General features: G+C 38.7%; 1 protein-coding gene across 4 annotated transcripts; it reads left to right on the top strand.

Annotated features, from left to right (window-relative positions):
• The first annotated feature begins 438 nt into the window (after window positions 1-438).
• AMN1 (antagonist of mitotic exit network 1 homolog) lies at window positions 439-23,970 on the top strand. 4 transcript variants are annotated; one of them, XM_086755144.1, is made up of 8 exons: window positions 525-591; window positions 2,070-2,140; window positions 6,810-6,942; window positions 10,629-10,773; window positions 13,059-13,276; window positions 16,837-16,893; window positions 20,033-20,144; window positions 20,805-23,970. In XM_086755144.1, exons 3-8 carry the CDS (start codon window positions 6,901-6,903, stop codon window positions 20,876-20,878), a joined length of 648 nt encoding a protein of 215 aa, XP_086611270.1. In that variant the 5' UTR covers window positions 525-591; window positions 2,070-2,140; window positions 6,810-6,900; the 3' UTR covers window positions 20,879-23,970. The 4 variants fall into 4 exon arrangements, with proteins under 4 accessions (XP_086611280.1, XP_086611270.1, XP_086611289.1 ...); XM_086755154.1 differs by lacking the exon at window positions 2,070-2,140 and having other exon boundaries at window positions 439-591; XM_086755163.1 differs by lacking the exons at window positions 525-591; window positions 2,070-2,140 and adding an exon at window positions 2,292-2,360.
• The last annotated feature ends 224 nt before the right edge of the window (window positions 23,971-24,194 follow it).

Raw genomic sequence — 24,194 nt, forward strand, 5'->3', positions numbered from 1 at the left:
CCTACTCACTGAGCATGCATGGTAAATTTAAGAAGTATTGTATCTTTAAACTAACTGTAAGTAGGTGTAACTGAGAGGCAGAACTGTTATTCTGAGTTGTGTAAATATGTGATGGGATTGTACCCAGGAGTGCTGGCTTTGTGGATTTACCATCTCTGTGCAGAAATGACACAAACTTGTATCTCGACCCTCTGTGTCATCAGCTCCCTGCGTGCTGGGTAAAGAACCCGGCTTTGGGACAATGCTTGTGCTTTCTCCAGGCTTGGGAAGATACTCTGTCCCAAATATTAAGAGCTGGAAGCGGGGAGAGACAGCCCCTTTTGTGCGAGACGTGGGGTTTTCTCCACAATATTCCGGGCCGCTCCGCGAGGCGCTGCTGCCGTTTCGCGCCACAACCCCCGCCGAGCGGGCCGGGAGCAGGACTACACTTCCCGTCATGCCGGCCGGCGGGAGGGAGCCGCCGCCATCTCGGCACGGTGGGATCGGGGCGGTGCCGCGTTCCCTGCTCGCTGCTGCCGCCGCCGCCGCCATGAGCCGCCTCAGCGGCGGTTGGGACGGTGCCGGCGAGGAAGTCCAGCTCCTCCTGGACCTGTGAGTGCCGCCCCGACACCCTTCCACCGTGCCCGCCGGCCTCTTTTCCCTCCGGGAAGTCCGTTGGGTTCAGGGCCGGCCGGGCGCGTCAGGCCACCGCCCTCACAACGGGGCCGCGGCCTCGAGTAAACGCAGCGCCGCTGAGGCAGCCCGGGGAGGAAGGGTTTGGCCAGGGTGACAGGGCAGGGGCCGGGGTTTGGCAGGCCTTTGGCGGGCGTGGCAGAGTGGGTGACAGCGTTGGCGGCGGGGTAGGTGACAGGGTTTGATAATGGTGGCAGGGTAGGTGAAAGGGTTTGTCAGAGGCGACAAGGTTTGATGGGGTGACAGGATGGGTGATGGAGTTTGACACAGGTGACAGCTTGGGAGGAGTTGCAAGACAGGTGGCAGGGTTTGGCAGGTAGAGAACAGGAGTGATCCCAGACACGTGGATACAGAGGCATGGTTGAGAATTTCTGGCTTCACCTGGTCCCAGTGAATCCACTGAGCAGTGTTTTGCTTTGAGTTTTTCATTATGTCAGATTCCTTTGTGTTTAGGAGGGAGTTAGAGACAGCATAGGGATAAAATATTTAATTTGACAGATAAAAAATAGCTAGCAAACAATAGTTAGTCTTAGACTTTTATTCTTCTTTTAAAGCACTGAAGATAAGATTATAGTAGCCGTAGTAAGCCAATAAGTGTTTTATTGTTTCCTGTAAAGTACAATAACAGTGAAGACATTTCTAATTTAAACAATTAATTGTTTAAACTGTAGATCAGTAATGTACTCTCAGAATATCAACCAGCTTTTTTAAAAGAATGCAGTTAATAAGCTTTTATTTCAAGCGAAATTTAAAATTCTCTGGCAAAAGACAGTTAGATATAACTAGAAAATTTGGCATAGCTCACATTGATTTCCATGTATCTGCATTGGTCTTGGAGTATTTTCTGCAAATTTGAATTAAGTAGTCAGTGTAGACTTGCAGATCCCTATTGAAGCATGGCTGCATTAGCCACTCTGTATCTTCAAGAGAAAAAAAATAATCTGAAGTTTGTATTAAGTTTTTAGATACAACTGCATTTATGTACTACAGCACATGGTGACAATCTGCCTCCTCCAGGGTGAATTGCCAGAAAAGTTAATTTACCCAGTGATTAAAATGTAGGTGTCATGATAAATATGTATTTAGCGTGTAACTGAAGTGTGTACCCTTGTATGAGAAAGGGTGACTTGCCCATCACATGACTCAATAGGCATCCATCATGGAAGAGGGAACAGTCACATGGTAGGTGCACACATAGTCCCCCAAAAGGCTCAGAAAGTCTGTTTGACTCTCCCTAGCCAAAGCTAGGGTGCTGTTTTGCACCAAGGAGGTGCTAGTTCATTTGGGATCTCAGTAAGAAAGGCATGGACTCTGAAGGCTAGTTAGCTGGTTTATTGCATAAAAAAAACCATTAGTAGAAAACATGACAGCAGTCTTATATCCCTTCTGATGCTGAGGACCCTGGCTATCACAGCATGAGACAAGCCCCTTCAGCACTGGTCAGCATGCTGCACAGATCCCATCTGTGGTGAGGTTCACACTCATGGTTTTCAGAGCTTTGATAGAATTTTTTTAGAAGTAAACAACTGTTCTTCATTTCTGCAGTCAACTAAAGGAACATTACACTTAGTTATGCTGTTTAATCTCAAGACAAGACAAAGAATGTGGATGGCATAATCTATTTGTGCGTGTACTGAGTCAGAGCCATGTTACAGTCAGTCAGCCAAGTTCATCCAGCAGTCACTGAGGTCCAGTGAAAATATTGCATTCTTACACATCTCCAGAGGATCGAGCTAAAGGCGCTCATGGTGTGTGCTTAGGTTATGTAATGGTTGGCCATGGTAACGCACATGTCTCTGCAGCTGGTGCCTGTGGTTAAACTCTGCCCAGATTCTGCTTGAAATCACTGTTTTCTCGTTACAGTGCCTTCTGCAGCGACCTGCTACCGGTGCCCTTATTACAGTGTGATAACTTTAGAGGGTCTTTTAATGTGCTACTGGAAATCTTGCTTCTTTCCTTGCTTAAGTCTGTGCTACACTTCAGGTTATAGATCCTTAATATTTTGACTTCTCTTGAGTCTTTAGTCGATGTGATTAAAACTAAATTTGCTGTGGTTTGGTGGCATCCTGTTGCCAGACAAGGTTCTGTTGCAAAAAAAATTTCCTGTAGGGACTCCAGAGCTGTGGCTATATGCTAAATCTAATTTGGCTTCACTCTAGCCTGCTGCTCCCCCATGCCCTCAGTTAGTTGTTTTGGGAGTATTACTTCTGTGACCTCACAGTTTTAGTCACGGGAATTTTCATTCAGATCAGATGCTGAACAGCTTACTGTGTAACTGTGGATTTCAGAGCTAGCATGAGGAAGGTGCAGTAAAAAGTGATTGAGGAGACAAGGGGAGTGGAACTAGCCTTTTCAGCCTCTGTTTGGACTTTACATTTGGTTAGAGTGGTACGTAGTGACAGCTGGACTGCTGATAGAGATTGATTACAAGAGTTCTGTATTGTTAATAACTTTATCTTTTTGCAAAGCTGAAACAGTACCCATACTTTTTTGTTGTGCATGATGAATCTGTTAAAATGTTTAAGATGTGCATTACACTACATGCTTGTGTTCTCGTGATTAAGTTTAGATCTTAGACTTAGTAATTTCTCTTTACGTGTACTGTAGCGCTTGATGCCATAAACAATTTCTACTTCTGATTGATTACAAATATTTTTTACACTACTTTATTAGTGCTGCTGCAGTGATTTTCTATATTAATATAACAATATAATTATTATACTGGTAAGGTATAAGGATGCCTGGCAGCAACAACGCTTGCTGGAGAGGTGGAGAAGATAGGTGATAGGACAGATAACAGCTTTAGCTGTTGTTCTTGTAGGAGGCTGCTATTGCAAATCTCTCAGAGCCCTGGCTAGTGTTTTAAGCTGACTTGTTAGTGTCCAGACATAAGCTCAGAATCACGAGAGTTTCTACCATCAAAAGCGAGAGTCTTGGAGCAACATAAATGAAAGGTCAAATTTAAAGGTGTTTTAATTAATATTGTCACTGCATGATAAAGAGGTGTGCTGCACGCGTAAGTTGTCACAAGAGTGTGTAGTTAGGTATTACTTAGGTTTGATTGTTCCATGTGTCATTCATAGATAGCTCCTGTGTAACAGCTGTCATTAACAGATAGCCAGCCTGTTGCAGAGTAGGGTGTTACTTGACCTGTCAGTGTCTTGGAGGACTAAGGTCTTACAAAGGCATGAGAACATTTGCAGGTGGGTACATCTACATGAACAAACACTGAGGACAGTAGAGCATCAGTTTCAAAACAGAGCTTCCTTTTGTGGTCTTGCTATGAATATAACTTATCAAACCCTAAAGAATGCAGGAAGATATATCTACCTTGTTATTTTCCATTAAACCTATTTTAATATTTGTTACTTTGGTTCATTTCTTCTTATATGTCCTGCTTCTAACATCTGTTCTGCTATGTTCCTGTGACGTAACTGAGTATAAGCTGCACTTTGTTGTAAGTTAGACTATTTGTAAAATAATTAGTCATAAATACCTAATTTCTGGTTTATGTATTGAAAATATACACATTTGCCTGTCATAATGTCTTAACTCTGTCATAAAGCTTAAGGTTAAAGATCGTAGGCCTTTTCTGTTCTGCATCTCTTGACACATTTGGAACAAACGAGTATGCCGTTTGACGCTCTGTAGACAGCTCTGCCCTATAAACAGCTGGTGTAACAGGAGCAGGGAAAAGGCAGTTTGAGGTTTTGCGAGAAGGAATGGTCTTTTATCAGGTCATTACAGGAGTAAAGCACTACTCAGTTTTCCTTGTCCATGGAAAACAGGATTCATGGTTTCTTTTGTTAAGTTAGACTGGGGAAAAAAATCTGCTGGCAGGTGAATGCATTATACTTACCAGTCTTACGTCCTTACAGTTACTGCTGTTTGTATCCAGATCACATGAAAGTATAGATACCAGCTGCAGTAGAGAGAGTTACTGTGCAGCTACAGTTGCTGCTCTGAGTTTACTAGTAGGATGAGTTAATAGAAAAATGTTGATTCCAGAAAAGCAATATGTTTTGTGGAGCAGTAATGTTTTCTTTCAACTTTTTGAATAGAATTTAAAAAGAAAAGTGGGCCTAGGGAATAAATTCAGGTAGCTATGATAATAGAACTTCAGTTCAAACTACTCCGTTGCTTACGTGGACTCGTGTTAGGTTTCTAAGCAAGGCGGGGGATAGTAGTGAGTTATCCTTCTTCCTCTATTTCAACTCCCTCTGTTTTAGTTTTATTGTAGTGTAATGCTTTTTAAGGTCTTGGCATTTCCTAGACAAAAAATGTTACCTTTTCAGTTATCTCAAGATAACTGAAAAAGATAGCTTCACTCTAGTTTATATTCCTCGTTTACCTAGGGATTTTGCTTTTTGATAATAAAATCTCCTTTCAGAGAGTTGCAAATCTCTCCTTAAGGACCACTGGTTGTCTTTTAGTGTATTAGTGAGTGGTGATCGCTCTGAAGGTCAGTATGCTCAGGGTGGTTAGAAGCTATTCATAAACTCTTCCCAGAGTTGCCTCTGGTGTTTAAGAAGCCTGTGATTGTAATTTAAAGTTGCAGAAGCATGTATCTGATGATATGTAAAAGTACCTTAGGAATCTTAAAAAAAATAGGATTGCATGATTAGTGTCCCTCTATAGTACTCAATATTACATAAGTGAGTACTGTTCTGTATATTTGACCTTGAAAAGCGTTACTTCAGATGTTCCACCTGGGTACTATTCCACATATATCTGGATAATACTGATCTCTTTGTTTTATTTTGCGTAAGTAAAGTTCTCCCTGTTTTCTCCCCAAAAGCTCTGTTCCCTCTGGAGTCTCGTAGTGTATTCTGACTTAAATGATCCCTTTTTGTTGCATTCACACAGACAAAATTATAGGATTTCACATCCTGTCTTAAAGCATCACCCAGCATTCTGTGATATTTAGTGGGCCTATTAATATTTATTTCTGCCTAGTCTTTCCTTTTCAGATGAATACTTAAGCTTTGTGTGTCTTTGAGCTTTGCTTGCAATTTCTCATGCAGCAGTATCTCATGGTGGAAACTTTGTGTAAGTCAAGTTTCAGTATCTGGCAGAGGGAACAGATTGCTGTTAACAGAGAAACAATTTTGACTCTAAATACAAAAGGTGCCCAGAGAGCAGGATGTTTATGATGTATAGAAAATACAGTGAATGTTGCTATTGGTGTTAGTTCCGAACCTGTAGCCTGGTGTGTGTGATAATCGAGCTGTTTCCTTCAGGTTGATAAATCATTCTGACAGATAAGAATGTGGGGGGAAGGAGGCCTAAAATACTGCTATTAAAAAAGGAGTAGCTATGCTGAGTCATACCAGTCAATGTTTCTGGTTGTGACAGGATTTCAACCAGTTGTGTGAGAACCTTCCTTCTCATCCCAGGGCAGTTTAATTTCTTGAAGAACCATTGCTGATGAGGCTTTTTTAATATCTTATAAATCTAAGTGGGTTCACTTTCCCCTATGTATTATATTTTTGATGTCTCTGCTAGTTATTTTATTTGGATAATCTACTTTGTAGGACCATGAGCTTGTTGATCTGTGATACCCTGGACCCCACTAAGAAAAATTTCTGCCTCAAGTGGTAATTCTCTGTGATCAGATCTAGTTTTAAGCACAAGGTTGAAAGGGTTCAGCACAAGGTTATACAGCACAGTTCATGTTAAAAGAGTACTACAAACTAGTCAGTGAACAAAATACTACGTCTGGAAATACCTCCTTAATGTTTTTAACAGAGATGCAAGAGAGAGGTCCCTCCGCTGGAACTAGCTGTTCCAGTTAAAGATTTTACTGCCTACTGGGTGGAGGCTAAGCTGGTGAAAAGGCTTTTCTTATAGCTCGTGAATGTACTACCAGTAAGCTCATTTTGTGAGCTGGGTTGGTGATCACAGTGAATGAGGCTAATTTTTGCCTACCGTTGATTGGGGAACACTTGCACAGAAGGGTCAGCTGATTGGCCCCAAAAAGCAATAACTGAATTGGTAGTAGCATGGACAGCTGGAACTGATAAGGTTTGAAGGCAGCATAGCTGGATGCAGAAGATGACATCTTATGGCCTGATGATGCTAGTTCTAATATGTAAGACTTTTTTTTTGACTGGACTGTAACTTTCCTTTTTTTTCAGATCCCTTCAGTGTCTGACAAAGAACCTTTCTAGATATGCTGCAGATATTAAGTCACTACCAGCCAACATAAAGGACAAACTGATTAAATTGATGAGTAAAAAAGGGCAAATAACCGACTCAAATATCAGTGAGGTAAGAACCCATTCGAAACTATTCTGTCTGTGGTAGTTAATACACAAGGGTGAACTAAACTAAAGCTGTCTGCATGAGACAATGGATAAATTCAGGCCTACTTACTCTGTCCATATGTTTACAGCTTTTTTTTCTTAAACTTCATGATGTTAATAGTCCTGTATTAGTTCTAATAAGATTGTGTTTGTGATGACATGTAAATTAAAAACGTTCTCCCTTCAGTGATAGTTGACTTCTGTGTAATCAGCTGACATAAATGATCCCTTTTCAGTATGGGAAACTAGACTCTTACTACAAACCAGTCGCTGTTCCTGAATGTAGTACGTTTCAAGAAGCTAGTGCATAATTTAGTAATGAAAAGATTTCAGGAACTTGTTAGATTTCTCTTATGTTCTGTTGGCAATATGCACATGATCCCCATCTAATTTATTTAAATCTTGACTCTTTGAAATACGATGACGCGAGGGCTAGAAATCGATAGTTCAAATTCTTTTGCTTACTGATGTCTGTCAGTGTTTAAGAATGAAACCTGTTAATGACTTTTCTTTAGCTGTGAATTCAGAGGCACATCAGTTTTGATATCTATCTACTGTTATCTTGTTTAGCCTCAAAGAGAGGCGTGAAAATTGAGGAAAGCTAAAGGTTGGCCTTGTTGAAACAGAAAATGAATTACTCTGTTCGTTCCTGCTTTGACCTGTAACTTGGAAGAGGCAAATAGTATCAGTTTCTCAGTGTCATAATAGTGAAGCCAAGACTAGAGGCAGAATCAGAAGTACTGTGGAAAACTCATGAACAAAATGTTTTGTCTTTAATATGCACCATTTTTTGATTGTAAAAAAATAAGTCTTTAAGTAAAAATCAGAGTCTTTTTCATTTATCTTATTTTGTCAAATTTGACTTGACAAAGTTCGAGTTGGGCTATGTTTTCAGTAAGTAATCTTTTCTAAGCATCCTAAGAGATGCATATAATTAAAACCATGTGAGTGTGTGTGTAAATGCACAAAACCTATTAGGATATCTTTAGTCTGGAAAGAAACTAGAGAATCTTTCCTCTGTCTCTTTGCAATATCTCATCAACTGTCTTCATTCAGCAGTGCATCAGTGCCTTCTCTTGAAGCCTGTTTTCCGCCTAACACTGGAATATTCTGTTCTGGTTCTGCTTCTCATGTGTTTTTCCTTTCTCTGTTCCTGCAATTTCCTACAATTCTGTCCTTAGCTGTCATCACTTCTCTTGGGCATGTTGTACCTTAGCTTTCTTTGATAACAGTTCCCAGGTTTATCTCATTTGCATTTAAAAGAACTGCTAGGCAGCTCTTAGGTTCTGAACTCATACTGTTTATTTATACCATTTAGCTATTCACTTTTCCTGTTCTTTCATCTTGCTGATGGCAAGATGCATAGCAGAAATGGCTTATGATAAACCATAAGCTAAACCAAAAATAATTTTGCTCTTCTTATTACTACTTGCTCACATCATGTAGAACAGAAATATTCTACATCGCACACTTGCAACATCTCAGTCTTCCATATGGATAAGGAATTTTTTTTTTTTGCTACAGCTTCCATCTTGCCCTTTTTTCTTTCATAGTCTCCACAGTATTGCGGCTAGATTTGTTCGTTTCCAATTTTCCAGGCTATGCTATCTCATCTGCTTTTGTGCATGTCCTTTCTTCAGTAGTGTTTAGCATTTTGCTTGAAGTTAAATTTCTTGCAATTGAAATTCTGTTAATGTGCGCTTATATGTAAGCTTCTATTTAATCTCTTACCTCCCTGTTCTTGCACAGTTTGTGTTATCATGCATTTTTTTCCTTACTCTGCATTTTGCTTGGAGCAGCCTTCCATGGCATGCATGCTAAGCTCTTTATTCCAATTCATTTTTACCATGAAGATCTAGAAATCCATTTAGCATTTGTCCACAGGATATAAATCTATACTTTGATCTGTACTTTAATCTCCTGTACTCTGCATCCAAACAATCCTTACTCGGTCTGAAATTCAGTCTTCTTTGAGCCAGATTAGGTTTTAGTATATGCATTCAGTGAATATGAATCTGTGAATAACAATAGAAAGGAAACCTCTAAGTAGTAGCTGAGCATGCGAAGAGTCATGGGCTAGAGAAGCTTAATACTCTTGCTGTGTTAAATAGACAGTATTCTGATAGTACTGTTCTTTCTCATTTAGACTTCCTTGCATCTAATGGTTCTTTTTGTAGTAAGATTTCTCACATGTCTTCAAAGCCCTCAGTTTGCTCACTTTTCTTGTGTCCTAGGCAATTTGGAATTGTGCAAGAAAGCCAAGTCAGGGAAGGCACCTTGAATAAATGTTGGCTGTCACTTTGCCTTTAAGCATATCCCCTCTGACTTTGACTGTTTTAGTTCCTTAGATACGAATTCGGAAATATGAGTGAAAAAAGAGCTGAATGTTTTCTTGTGAAAACTATTAACAAGTGTATTGTGGGATGTGTTGGTGAGTTTGTGGCATAGAGGGACATATTTGAGGCTTTTAGCATTTAGGGGGAAAAAAGCTGCCAAAGCTGTCTAAGGTCTGCCATTCATTTTGCAGAAAGGTTGCAGTTATAATCTACTAGTAAGTTTTTGCCCTTTTTTTTTTTTTTTTTTCTTCAAAAGGCTTATTTGACTGTGCTAGTAGGGATTTTAGCATATTCTATATTGGCAGAACAGAAAAACAGCATTCCTTTTGTAATATCTTTATCGTACCTGATAGAATGGTGAACCTGAGAAAGGAATAGGCCTTTAACAGCTTGTTGGCTATGCTGTTATCTTTGCTTGTGTATGGAAATTTACTGTATTCCTTTATCCTTCTGAGCTGAGGGAGGGGACTGACAAGCTGAAGGGAGTAATATAAGGTAATGTGAAAACCTGATCTAATGCTTGCCTATTGATCTGAAGGACAGCTCAGAAAAGGTATAGATTTTTTGCACAAGAGGGGGCTATAAACAGTGTTTATTAAAAAGTAGTGACAATCCTTGAAAATTAAATTAGAAGTAAGATGTATGTATTGTTACTGAAAACTAAGGCCTTCCACAGCTTTAGGTCTGAAGTTCATGAATGGCACTCTGGGGAAAATTCCACAAAAGCTCCGAGCTATGGTCTTGTGGGAGTGAAAAATCCTGTTTAATGAAAGGTTGGTACCTCCCCATGGTGCCATAATGAGATTGCTTGTTTATGAAAAAAATGTTTGTATGTAGGTGAGAAAAATACTCTGGGGCAGAATATCTTTCAAATACTACCCTTACCTGTTCAGCAGATTTAAGTTTTGATCACAGTCAGTACTTTTTTACACTTCAGGTTCCTGCCATCAAAGTTGTGCTAGTAAGTTTGAGGGTGTTATCCTCGGTAACCATATCTGTGCTGGTAGAAGCGCTAGTGTTAGCAGCTGTACCATCAAAACAGTACTACCACTGTTCACATAGCAGTGTTCATGTGCTCCTACTGTAGATCTGATCACAGAAACTTTTAACGTTCATGCTGTAGGAGATGAGCTATTGTGATAAACATACCATATTTTCTTTAGAATTTTTAGTTCCTAGGACAGGTAACCCCATTCTCTAGTGAATGTTTTTTAAGAGTTCTATATGATATGTAACACTGGAAGTATTGTAGATAAAAATATGTATGTTCTATGACGTAGCAGAGTTTGACTGAAATGGTAGGTTTTTGTTACAGGTGTTGCACCCTGCTGTAGAGTCTCTAGACCTCCGAGACTGTGATATTTCAGATAATGCATTATTGCAGCTTTATAACTGCAAGCAATTGAAAAAAATCAACTTAAATTCTTGCAAAGAAAACAGATTGGGAATCACCTCAGAAGGTATGTTATCTGTGCACAGATAACTGGGATGTTATTTCTGTTTTATTTTTCTTGGTTGAATGGAGTAAATTGCAAAAAATATGTGGGGTAAATATTGTTTTAAAAAATTCCCAGTGCCACACTCATACTAATTAAAAGTCACCTCAGTGGTGTAAATTACAGGCCTAGAGCACTGATTATCTTACGAAAGAGAGCTGTCAGGTTACTCTCATGCTAGATTTCTGCTACAACTATGCAACATTTGATTGTATTTTTCCACTTCATCTTAATTATTCCTTCCTCAAAGCTTGTTCCAGAGCATTATCAGTATCATTGAGGTTAAAGTTTCAGGCTGATGACTTCCAAAATTACTTTTTCCCCTTTTTTTAATTAAATGTATTTCTTATTTAATAAGCTTATAGCATCTTCTCTGACTTAAAAGACTTGATTTGCTTTAGGACTTTAGGATTTCAGGTGTTACTTTTAACCTCCAGTTTCAAGTCATGTCAGGAGCTATTAGCTTAAAAGAATTAAGCTTGCTGAGTTTTATTTCCCACAAGTTTTGTTGTCTTTTCGTTACATTTACTCCTTTGCTCCATCATTAACTCATCCTTATTGAAAATAGAGGCAAAATTTTAATTTAGTATTGAGCTCATGTATACCATACTTCTGGTCAGTCTTGGTTTGTGTTTTCTTACCAGTGCATAGTGACACACTTATCTTTTCCCTTATTAATTGGTTAAACTTTTAAAAATTGATTTTATTTATTTTCAATGTCACCTCATTGTTACATTTTTTGATCTGTAAGATACAGTTTGTGATGGTCTTCCCTCCATGCCTTCTGTCCACTGATTTCTAGTACGATTCTTAAAGTACCTGCTAAGCCTAGAGCTCTTTGTGTATGCTTCTCATCTATTTGGATAGAGATTCCAGATTGCTATGCAATTAAAACTGGGAAGTAGCTCTTTACTGGCAAGTTCCTAGTTCGTCCAACTTTAGTAACTTTCCTACTTATAAACTGAACCCTTTTTAAACTAAGACTCAGTTATGAAGCCTTTAATTTAAGCTAGAATGGTTCTTTATCACCGACCTCAATTACGTTCAGGGAAAAAAAGACCCAAAGCCACTCCATTTTAAAGCAGTGTTAGCTTTTACTAATTCAGTAATAGGTGGGGGTTTTTTGGTTGGTTTGTTTGGGGTTTTAGGTTGGGGTTTTGGGGGCTTGGTTTGTTTGCTTTTGTTTTTTGTTGTTTAAGAAACCTGCTGGCTACCACATCCAGAAATATCTGAGCCCTCTCATTGCCTGATCTGGTTGAAGATATCCCTGTTCACTGCAGGGGGGTTGGACTAGATGACCTTTAAAGGTCCCTTCCAACCCAAACCATTCTATGATTACTAGGAAATATTTGTCCTTTAATACATTATCTAGGAGTACTTATTTCTGTGTCAAATTCAACTACCACTGCTATCTCTTCTATCATTCTTTGCAAAGTGGTTCTAACCCAGGCAAGTATTGTTTTATCCATGTTTCTTTGAAGTCCTTACACGGTAACATGTCTTAATGACATTCAGCTTTTTATTTCTATCTATCCAGAGGTGATGTAATTTTCTCTACAGCTGGAATCATCATGTTTCCATCATCCTTGAAATAAGTTCCTTTCACAAATTGTATCTGTAGTTCATGTACTTTTCTTTTATTGACTACCTCCTGACGATTCTATGCAAATATTTCGGTTATGACTACCTGTGAGTGCTCCAGGGGCACCAACAGACGCCAATGGCCATCACCTGTCTCACCTGCCACACCCACCTACACCAGCTGCGCATGGACCTTCAGTCCTGGCCTGAGCTGTGTTGTAGGTGTACCTAGTTCCTGTTCTGCTTTTGAACTGTTGTTTTGATTTCTTGAATTGACCTCGGACACGACCTCTTACCTTGCTTTTTGGCTGATACTGCATCGTCAGTGGGACCTAGCACTGTCATCAGTCTGCTTTTAAGCCATTGGCTTTTTTTCATGCACTCACTGAGGTGGTGTGTATAGTATTCCTCAGGTATCCCCCTGCAGTGTGGAAGGGAATTCAGCATTTAGAAATTTTTATCAACTCTAGCATTGTTTGTTGTCATTTTTTCTCATCTTTGAATTAAAAGAAGCCAACCACCAAAATTATTTCCTTGTACAGAATCGTGCTGGCGTGGCATGAGATCAATGTTGAACAGTCAGTGACCAGGGGGCAGCGTAGTGGATTCAGCATGGTGATTGTGTTAAAAAATGAATAATTCTTTAATTTGGTTTGTTTCTCTGACAGGTGTCATAGCACTGGCCTTATCCTGTCCTTACTTGCGTGAAGTGTATTTTAAAAGGTGCTGCGATATAACTGACAGTGGAGTTCTTGCTCTTGCACTGAACTGCCAGTTCCTACAAATAGTGAACCTGGGCAGCTGTTCAGGCATCATGGATGCGTCTCTGCAGGCACTAGGAGAAAACTGCAAATTTCTTCACAGTGTGGACTTTTCGTCTACTCAGGTAACTGTGGTGGGAATTGTCTAATTTACTTTTGTTTGTTTATTTTTTAAGATTGTCATGATAAAATTGAAAGGGCATCTTTTTAGCTTTACTCTTGACAAGATTTAGGACCACAGTTCACTTACAGTTTCCTGCTCTCAAGGAAAAGGAAAGACATACTTTGCATCTTGGTAACCAGAAAAATACGCATTTTGGTATTACAGCATGTATTGTGGACTAAAGATAAATTTTTATTAGAATCTGCCTGATATTGGCGACTTTTTTTTTTAAGTTTCTTTATTTAGTGCAATCATTTTCTTCACATTGTAAAGTAATAAAAAATATTTCATTTAAAGAAAGTAGAATCTTGGACAGATTATTGTCTGCTTTTAGTTAGGACAAACTGACCTGTATAATAATTATATAGGATGTCAAACAGTATAAGCCCCTATTAGAAGTAGACACTCCATAATTAGTTCTAGTTCAAGAGTGACTGTGCTTTCTACATGGCTTGTCAGAGTTAGGTTATGGAGTCAACACAGAAAGAATGGCTTTTAAAATGTCAGAAAGGGCAGGTAAGAGGATTTAAGAACAGTTAGTATTTAGCATGAGAAGGGGGAAATCAGCTGCAACAGCAACACTGTAACATTCTTCGTAATTTCTGTAAGATAATGAAGTGAGGGAGAAGACTTTGCAGGAAGTGTAGCGTTCCATTGACTGTGATAGTCACTGATTGCTTTGTTGAATGTGAGTCAAGCACAGAGCATTCATAAAGAAGAGTCAGATTTAGAAAACATGTAGCAGGTTCTTATTTTAGATGCTATTCTTCTTCTTTCAGTTTTTCCAGAAGTAAGGCATCAAAAGTAATGTTAATCTTTTCCTTGGTAATATTTATTATTATCATTTAACTCTGTTTCTTTGCACTTATTTCATTACTTTTTTTGTTCCCTTGCCCCTCTCTCTTTATAGGAAGTAGCTAAGCTTCCCCGTATACGTTTTAAATTAGGTGAAAGCTTCCTCAGTAACTAAACATTTCCACATTTTTTACACCTTTCTGATAATCATATGGTGATAATACACTAGAATTTTGAATTTCATTTGACTAAAAATAAATGGAAACATATACTAGATATAAATTAGATGTGCTTAAGATGAGGCAGAGAAACTATGAATGGCTCATACCTGTAGAGATTGCAAGGCCTAACCATATTCTTTTGTTTGAGTGCCAGAATGCATAGTAGAAATATGAAATGGAACTGGCAAAGCTGTGTGAAAGAGTAAAAACAGTGAGAACATTGGAAATAAATGAACAAGCAAAAAAAGGCACAGCTCAGTTACAGGAACAAGGAAGCAGATGTGAGCTAGACTACAAAGGGGCCAAATGCCTTAAGGTGATGTAGTAATTTTAAAAATAGGCTCATCTGGTGGCTGCGGAGATGAAGTACAATAAGTAGAAGGTGTAGGAGCGAAGTGGTGCAAAGTAACAAGAAATGGGGTGCGTGAGACAAGGGGAGGATTGAACTAAGAAGGAGCTGTAGTTCTGTCCCCTCTGTATGCACACAGAGAATATGAGTGGAAGATTAAGGCAAATTTGTTGGTCTGAAGAAGTCTGCTACACTGACCCAGGACCTCATAAGAAATCTATTTGTTTACTTCTTCAGCAGGGCCTGTTGTGACAGGAATAGGGGTAATGGTTTTAAAATAGAGGGAGGTAGATTTAGATTAGATATTAGGAAAAAAATTTTTACAATGAGGGTGGTAGAACACTGGCACAGGTTGCCCAGACAGGTGGTGACTGCCCCATCCCTGGAAACACTCAAGGCCGGGTTGGATGAGGCTCTGAGCAACCTGATCTGGTTGGAGATGTCCCTGCCCCTTGCAGGGGGGTTGGACTAGATGACCTTTTGAGGTCCCTTCCAACCCAAACCTGAACAAAGAAGCTGATGTGTTTGTGGCTTGGTACTAACTGCAGGTAGTTTATCCCCCATGTAAGAGTGTATCCCTTGATGAGGGTGGGCAGATGTGGCATTACAGACAATGCATATAGGTATTCTATAGAGTAGGAAACAATGCCACAACACTGTAGTAATACTATAGCAGTGGTTACTGTGAGCTCCTACAGGGAAGTGAGGGGACTTTTTTTTTATACAAAACTGGTTTAATGTGCTCACGCTGTCATAACCATATACTTGCAAGGATCAAGACAGTAGCGTTCAGATGGTCTCTCCAGTGTTCAGGCACCAACCAAGCAGTCTGGTCCACATTTATTTTGATGACATGGCGGATAAGGGACACAGGCTGACAAATCTTCATCACTTTGCTCGGGTTAGTCTTAGATTAGTGACCATGCACTGTTTTTGGATGTGCTGGTTTATACCCTTTGCGAACCATTGGTGATTAATCCCTCCATTCTGTCCCACCCGTGGAAGTTATTAAAATTTATTCATTTACTGCTGTTTGTCTCCTAGTCTGGGGGTCTTCAGGAGCTAAATGTGCTGTCATCTTGATGACCTGCTAAGCTAGGTACGGACAAGACCTGCCATTCTTACAGGCCCTTATGAGTCTCCATGCTGGGATGTTCCTCTCCATTCTCCATTCACACTAATCTGACCCTTTCTGATACAGTTCTGTACAGCAGACTTGCAGTATATGGCCAGAAGGCAATAAGACAACTTGTGCAACGGGAATAATGAAGTCTTTAAACAGAAATGGAGCTTGTGGTCTCTGGATTGTAGCTGTTAAATTTGACTGAGCCTTACTGTGTGTATTTGATGACTACAATTCCTACCATCTAATATAAGCTCCATGAAAAAACCTGTGTGACAAATCTGATATACAATCCAGCTTTTGAAGCAGGAAGGAAGTTTAATGAATTTGGTTCCTGGAAGTAAACGAATAAATTGGCCTTTTTTGCCTTTCTGAGGAAAGAAATGTCTTTTGTCTCTCTTCTCTCTCTTGCAGATAGTCGTTGCTTTGTGGCTGTCTGTAGCCAATTGCTTTGATAAACCTTTTAGTGCAAGTGTATGATGACTGCTGTAAGACTGCTTGTTTGAGGGATTTTTGTCTTGTGTAACTGATTTGCTTCAAGATTAGTAAAAGTAAATAGCAGATAAAAGACTGCTATGATTACTTTTTTTTTTTTCCCCCAACCCAAGAAACTTTTTTCAGGAACATCTCCAGCATTTCTGAAAACAGGAGAAAAATTGGTCTAGGTAGAGCAGAAGTGTTTTAAAGCTTATAAATTAATAGTGCTGTGCTCTAACCATAATAGTGTACCCATTGTTAAGTGAAACAAGGAAGCTGCAGAAATAGCAATTACAAGGTTGGGAGTGTCCCAGTAGAACGCCAGCCTGGATCACGTGGCAGTAAAATGCAAGAGTGTTTAACAGACTGAAAAAAACATACTTGGATAATTTTCTATACAAGCTTAGTTGGGAAGAAAATAACTGTAATTTTAAGTGTATTCAGTGACTGCAGGGAGTGAATAAATTAATACTTTTTTTTTTCTGCAAGAAATAATTATGTTTCAAAAAATTGAGCTTTAATCCATTGTATTAATAACAATGTGGTTTTTTCTCTAGGTAACAGATGATGGCGTTGTAGCACTAGTGAGCGGAACATGTTCAAAGAATTTAAAGGTAACTTACTTAACCTAATAACAAAAGAAATGAACAAAAGCAAATACCTGCATTTAAAAAGTATTACTATCAGTATTACTTCTGAGGTCTGGTTTTTATTGACTGACTTTTGCCTTTGCTTGTGTACACACTTGCCCTGATTTTGGTTATGAATGGAATATTTTCTGTCTCTCTATAGTAGTGCCTCAAGCTAGCTTTTTGAGAACCTCAGCCTTTTCAAAATGAATTTTCTTCTGTTGAATGTAGTATGCTTGTTTTAACTCACGTTATTTTAGAGAGCTGTATAATAAATACAAATAAATTATTTTTCCCTTGATTTCTTTGGAGTTATTTCTTGATTCTGTTGAACACTGAGGCAGAATTTATAATGCGGATAATTTAATAGATTCAATAAATCAGCATCTCTGCATAGATAAAACTCTAACTCAAGGAAGCAACTGTGAAAATGAAGTTGTCTTTGCATAAAGATTCCCTAGGCACTGAGACAGTGATATAATCATGGAGAAGAGGCATCCCATACCTCTTACCATAAATGATCTTTTCCATATTGTAAATTTCTTATCCGTGTATGTGTTTTTGCTTTCGTGAAGGCTGGTTCTGAAACCAAGCTATACATCTTGAAACTAAGATGGGAAACAAGTGATATTTTTTCTAGTTCATAGTGTTTAATAAAAAAAAAAACAACCCTAAACAAAATACCAAATCTGGATCAACTGACCAGTATTAATAACCTGGAAAAAATAAAACTGTTATTGTTTTATTTGGAGGGTGAATGGATAGATTTGGTTTTAGTTTTTTCCAGCTGTTTTGTCTATTGTGGACAATCTTTTTAGTCCTGGTAAGCCTTGTGGTAAAAGATGAAATGATTATTTTTCAAACCATAGCAATGAGATATCTTTTTTTTTTTTAATATATATATACTAGAAGTGACTTGAAAATATCTCTGTCTTTTAGCTGGTTACACATTTAGCTGTAGCAAAACATTGATTCCAAATTTTCTAAACAACCCTGAGACTATGCAGATAATCTTTGTAAGATACCTCTCATATCCAGCCTACAAATGTAAAGCATGTGTATCCCTGTGATCTGGACTAGGTTATTTGGACTAGGTTGCTCTCAGAAGTCTTGAATATATGTGTCTTAAAATACAAATATTGTAATAAGTTTTTGTAAGCTTATTGTAATAAATTTGGGCTTTGCTGTTCAGTAGAGCAGGATTCTGTAAAGTTCCTAGTGGGTTCCAAGAACTGTTTTCCAGCAATGTTGATATAATTACTCCATCAGTATTGTCTTCCCTCTTCTGTATTATTACTGCCCCCATTTCACAGAGAACTCTATTCTTGTGTGTAAGCCCCTTTTTTGTTTTTTTTTTTTCAAACCAGAGAAATGCAGTTCCATTTATTTTTAATAAAAATTTCTGGCTGGCAAAATGTGGCCTCTGGTGTTTCCTAATCACATTGCTGTAGTTACTATTTCTTGGAAAGTGCACAGGTTTTCTTTTGTGTTTGCTGTGCATGGATGCCTGGGGAAGCTGTGCTAGATCAGGAGGAACAAGTTAGGTAGCTTACATAAGACCTGCTTCATCTGCAAGTGTTCAAGAAAGTAATGTTGAGGTGGTGAGATTTTGGAAGAACTAATGGGAAATTTCAGTCATGCCAGACTGAATAATAGTATGGATTTTGCTTGTTCGTTTTCCTGTGCTCAATACTTGTTCCCACTTTCTTAAAAGCCATGTGTTTAATGCTTTTGCATTTGGTTTTTTCGGTGGGGTTTTTTTGAGGGGAAGGCAGTCTGTGCAGTTTTACTAAGGCAAAATTTAATGTTTTTCTGTGGAATGACAATTTAAAAAAAAAAGTTCTGTCAATATAAAAAGCTAGAAGAGTTTAGGTGTCTTGGTTTACAAGCAGTAAGAAAAATAAATTTAGTAGAGAATATGGAATTGCTTGAGTCTCTTCTTCAGTGTAACTAATTTCCTTGTCTGTGTCGCAATCCTCATACCTCTGTTTTATGTCATCACAGTGCAAATTTATAGACAGTGATCTAACATCAAGTACAGTGAAAAAAGTAGGGTCTTAAAATTCTCTAACTAGCAGGCAGATTTATAAATCTCCTTACTTCATTCAGAAGCATTCAGATTCCACTTTCCACTTACTTAAAATTAACTAAAAACTATAAATATATATCAGCTTTTGTATATCTTGCTTCTGTGAATATGGTTCTTGTTTTCTATGTTATCATTCTGAACAAAGTTGCATTTATTACAAAAGGTCCCTTTCCTTTCTGTACTCTTTCAAGATCCTTGGAATTTTTCATTTGGAAAGCTGCTCTTTCACAATAGAACAATGAGGGTATTTTATTTTTACCCTAGGATGCTTAAAGCATGTTTTCCCAAATCCTATTTAATTAGATGTGATAATCTCTTTTCTGCATTTCTTCTTGTTTATTCTGTTTATTGATGCCATAACAATTTATTGTTTATTCAATTTATCGATGTTTATTCAATTTATTGATATAACTGCCATTGATGTAAGGCAGTTTGGGGGGGGAAGTTGTTAATAATCCATTAATGTATTCTGAATTTGTTATTTCTCTAGCACATACAACAGGTGCTTAGTTACACAATTGCACAGAAATGAACAAGAGAGCAGGTTTTAGTCTAGTCTTGGAAGAAGTTCTTAGACTTCCTTTAGGAACTACGTAGACATATAGATAGATATCAGGAACTTCAGCAGAGGCTCATGAATTCTGCCTGTTTTGGGAAACCCCGGAATTCAGTTTGGGTTCTGTTCTCTTGGACACCAAATTGCTAGGAGAATGTGTGTCATAAGAAAACTGACAGGACTCAGACGCCATAGAATCTCATTGAAGAGCTTTCTCAGTTTTCTTGAATGATATATGTGTTTTGGGAAAACTCAGGTTTATGTTTTTAGTTTTGACTCCTTATAGAAAAGCTGTCTTATTTTTCCGGAGAGTATTTTCCTGGTCTGTACAGGACCACATATGGGGTCAACGCACAGAGGAGCAGTAAGTCATTATTTCTTCTGGGTGGGGGGTCTTTGAAGTTGGTTGGGCAAAGGAAAGCTTTGCGTCCAAAACTGTGTGCTCTGACAGGCTTTTGTTACTACTGTTTTCATAACAGGAGATACACATGGAACGCTGTGTGAATCTGACCGATGTCGCTGTGGAAGCGGTCCTTACTTGTTGTCCGAAGATACACATTTTTCTGTTCCATGGGTGCCCACTGGTGACAGGTAGGTCAAATTGTGCAGGGAGTAAGAAGAGTAATTACTTCGTGATCTTATCTTGTTGCTCTCTGAAAGACCATGCTATACTTTGTAAATAATCCCAAACAAATAATAACTTAATAGATAAACTAATAATCACGCATTGAGATTTTCAAAGCAAAGTGAGAGTTTTGCTTTGAAACAGGGCAGCTTTCAGAGAGGGATTTTTTTGTTGTTTCGGAGTTTGGATTTTTTTTCTTTCCATCTTTTTCCCCCTCAACATGCTGATGAAGACCCAGAGTTGCTTATAAGACTTCAGAAAAGTATGTTAGCATATTAAAACTCTGGTATATTCCAAAAGTATGGAACAGCATCCATTCAGGAAACAGTGGAATGGAGTAGGACTGGGTCAGCCTGAGGAAAAAAAAAAGAAACAGGCTTAAGAGAGGTTATGATCTATTTTGTGTTTTTTAAGTTTGGTTGGTTGGTGATGCTTTACAGTTACGTGATTAGAGAAAGAACAGAGTGGTTTTGAATTACTACAGGTATATCTGAAGTGTGATACTATAATAGCAAGATAAGCATAGATGCAGATATAGAATTGAATTATTTTGCTGTTTACCTGATTTCTGAATGCCACCTATATATTCTGAACGAATAACAAGGAATTCCTTGCTTCTTTTGCAGATCGTTCCCGAGATGTTTTGGAGCAGCTAGTCATATCAAACAAAATCAAGCAAGTGACATGGACTGTGTACTGATTATTTATCATGTATGTGTGAGTGTAAAGTTTACAGATGGGAGAGCTCTTTCAGAAAACAAGCGCCTTGGAGAAATAGCTGGTGGCTTTTGTACCACAAGATTGCTTCCCTCCTTGTTCCCACCAGAGGTCTCCATCGCCATTCCAGTCCTTGCCTGCGTCTGGGCTTCCCCATTGTCTCTACTTAGAGCCCTGTTTATCTTTGCGTCACTGATCGTACTTCATTAAGAGGAAACTTAAGCTATAATTAATATTAGACTGTCATCGCTCAGCCTCCTTGAAGTATCAGATTTGGCTACTGTTTACCGTCTTTTAGCATCTGAGCTGCATATACAAACCCAATTTAAGTCAGTCTCTGTTCTGAGGTTGTATTCTGAGAGAGAAGTTGCAACTAGAAGTACCAAGCTCAAACGCAGTATTAAGACTTGGGCAGAAGTGTCTGTACAGTTGGGACTTTAATCTGACAAAAGTCAACAGACAGAGCTGCTGAATGGAGGTGGCATTAACAGCAATGCAAATGTATTTTAAGTAGTAACAAACACCATGTACTTTTGCTAAGTCTGGAAGAAAAACTGTAGGTACCTTTCTTTTGATGTTACTGATGCTGCTGGTTTCTGGTTTTATTTACCATCAAATACTTGCTAGATTTTTGCACATCCAAAAGTACAGTCTGTGAACATGTAAATATAAACTTGCTTTGAAATTGTTGTGGTGACTTAACAAATTTCAGAGTAGTAGCTGTGACCAATAAAATAATCCTGTATATGAGCAAATACTTATTTGCTCTGGCTTTTGCCCATGTTCCTGCATGAAAATCCTTTTAGGGAACAAAACATTGGCGCACATAAGCATAGCTGCAAGTGAAATAGGACCAAATTCAGTGTCTGAGCACAGGAATCTCAGGATGGTAGAGTTCAGCAGAGTATGTGTTCTGCTGTATTTATTTTATTATATTTCCAGTGGCCTCCAGAAGCTGAAAATAACACTTGTTTTTATGTTGTTCAATTGTAGTCACATTAAAGAAAAAAAACCAAACAACTAGAAGTGCAGAATGAGTTTATTATATGATGGAGTAGTGGTCTTATTACAATTATAAGTCATGTTCATTTGCTTTCTTGAAACAGCATAACCTTTAGTGAGACTTCCATGATTTCTACATTAAAGTTATTAAAATGCTAGCAATTTTAGCATTATACAGGGCAGGTAGCACACTGTGTTGATACTCTGCATCTGGAGGTAGCAGGGTTTAGCTAGGGTGATCTTACATGGATCTAATGACACCTAGAAACTCATGAGTTTAGGCAACCATAAGGAATATGTTTACTTTATAATTTAACACTTGTCATAGCCACGTTCGTTTTAAGTGTTGCAGAAATAAACCAGGCTTCTACTAATCTATCTAAAGTTCAGGTCAAATTGCATGGGAGATAACAATATAGTACATGTTGCATCCAGTAATACTAAGGGATGTTATAATGTCTGACAACAATCTTTGTTCTTCTGTTGACTGTATGGTTTATGGAAGAGCAAGTCCATTTAGAAAACTTGTTCAAGTGTAATTGAATGCGTAATTTTCAAACTCCGGTGCCTAAATCCCTAACTCTTGTTGCATGCAGTATCGTGGCTCAGCCCAGTGATGAATGTATTCCTGTGATACCTACAGGTATAACTGCACCAGTACAAACCATTCCTGCAAATGGGAGAAGCTGGTTTTGCTAACATTACCAGCTAGCATCTGAAGGCTGTAATTGCAGCAAATCCTTGAACCAGATAGAGGCCTGACAACCTAATCTACCATGTTTTACTCCCTTCTTTGGCTGAAGAGTCATTTATTGTTTTGCCCTGTGGAATCCTTGGTATCAGTCAGGGCTCATCATTCCTTTGAACTCTTGGACATGAGTTGACAATATATTTGTTTTGCGCTATTTTTCATATTGATCCATCTAGCTTATTAGGCAGCAGCAGTGACACTCAGTGGTGACGTCAAATAAGTAAAGCATAAGGATCAGGCTGCCAGCCCTGGTTTCAGAAGTGCTGCATAAGTAGAATTGTAAGCTAACTCAAGTGGGAAGGGGCCTCGGGAGGTTTCTAGTCTAAACTGCTGCCCAAAGCAGGGCCAGCTCAGAGCTCAGACCAGCTTAGTCGGGGCTTTATCCAGCCAAGTCTTGAAAAACTGAAGAGCCTTCACAACCTTTTGAGGTGGCTTTTTCCACTGCTTGACTGTATTCGTGGTGGAAAAAAGTTTTCCTTCTGTCCCATTTGACCCTATTTTGTTCATCTTACACCCTTTCTCACTGGAAGAGGCTGTCATCCTTACAACCTCCTCATAGGTACGAGCTGGCTGCTCATAGGTCCCTTGAAGCCTTCCCTTCCCCAAGCTGAACAAGCCCAGTTCCCTCACTCTGTTCTTGTAAGACACAGAATTATAACCTAGTGTGGTGATGGGTGCCAGACTGTTAAGTGCTACATCCAGAAGGAAAATTGTAAGTGAAGATAATGTAAAGCAGCTAAAGGTGGAAGACCACCAAAATATGTAACAGCAAAGGACGCTTTAAAAAAAAATAAAATCTCTCTGTGGAACAGTGGTATTGCTAACTTCACTGGCAAGGTTGTCCTGTCTCCCTTTGCTAATGTAACCTTGGATTTGTCGTGCTGGAGACACATGCAGCTTACACTGTGTCCTTAAATGTGCAGGTAGATTTACCATCTTCTCCTTTCGCCTCTTCTAAATGTATGACTTAGTGGTATATCCTCACCTTATGCCTAAACAGCTGCAATGAGTTAACGCTGTATTTTCAGTTTTGAAAGTTTAACGTAAGTCCTGTTAAGCCCTTCATTGTCAGAGCTTGAGTCTGCTCTTTTGTGGGTTTATTACTAGCATAACTTTACTGGAATATTTTTTTTTAATTCAGGTTAAATCAGTCATTTTTCAACAAATGTTTACAAGCGCTGGGTGAAGTGGGAGGACATAACGTATGCACTTATCCCTTCATATTCTGTATTGTTTGGATATTGTTGTAAATTGTTGGCTGAGCACTGCAGAATATTGACATATTGTTCTGAAGATTAAAGTTTGTAAGTCTTCTGCTTGAATCGTTCTGAAAATTTGTTAAATTGTATTTTATTACTATGTACAGCTGAATGTGCTCCGAAACCTCCTACTCCACAAACCCCATGGTTTTCTGAGTGAGTGCCACATGCTTTTTCATGTTTATAAGCTTCCACGACATCACCTGGTATTTGGATAGTTGTAGGTGCACTGTGTTCCATTTTGCAGTTTTTTAGTTCCCCATTGCTGCTTGTGCAATGGTCTGCTG

This window comes from Chlamydotis macqueenii, chromosome 1 (assembly GCF_036417535.1).
Source record: "Chlamydotis macqueenii isolate bChlMac1 chromosome 1, bChlMac1.mat, whole genome shotgun sequence".
NCBI lineage: Eukaryota > Metazoa > Chordata > Aves > Otidiformes > Otididae > Chlamydotis > Chlamydotis macqueenii.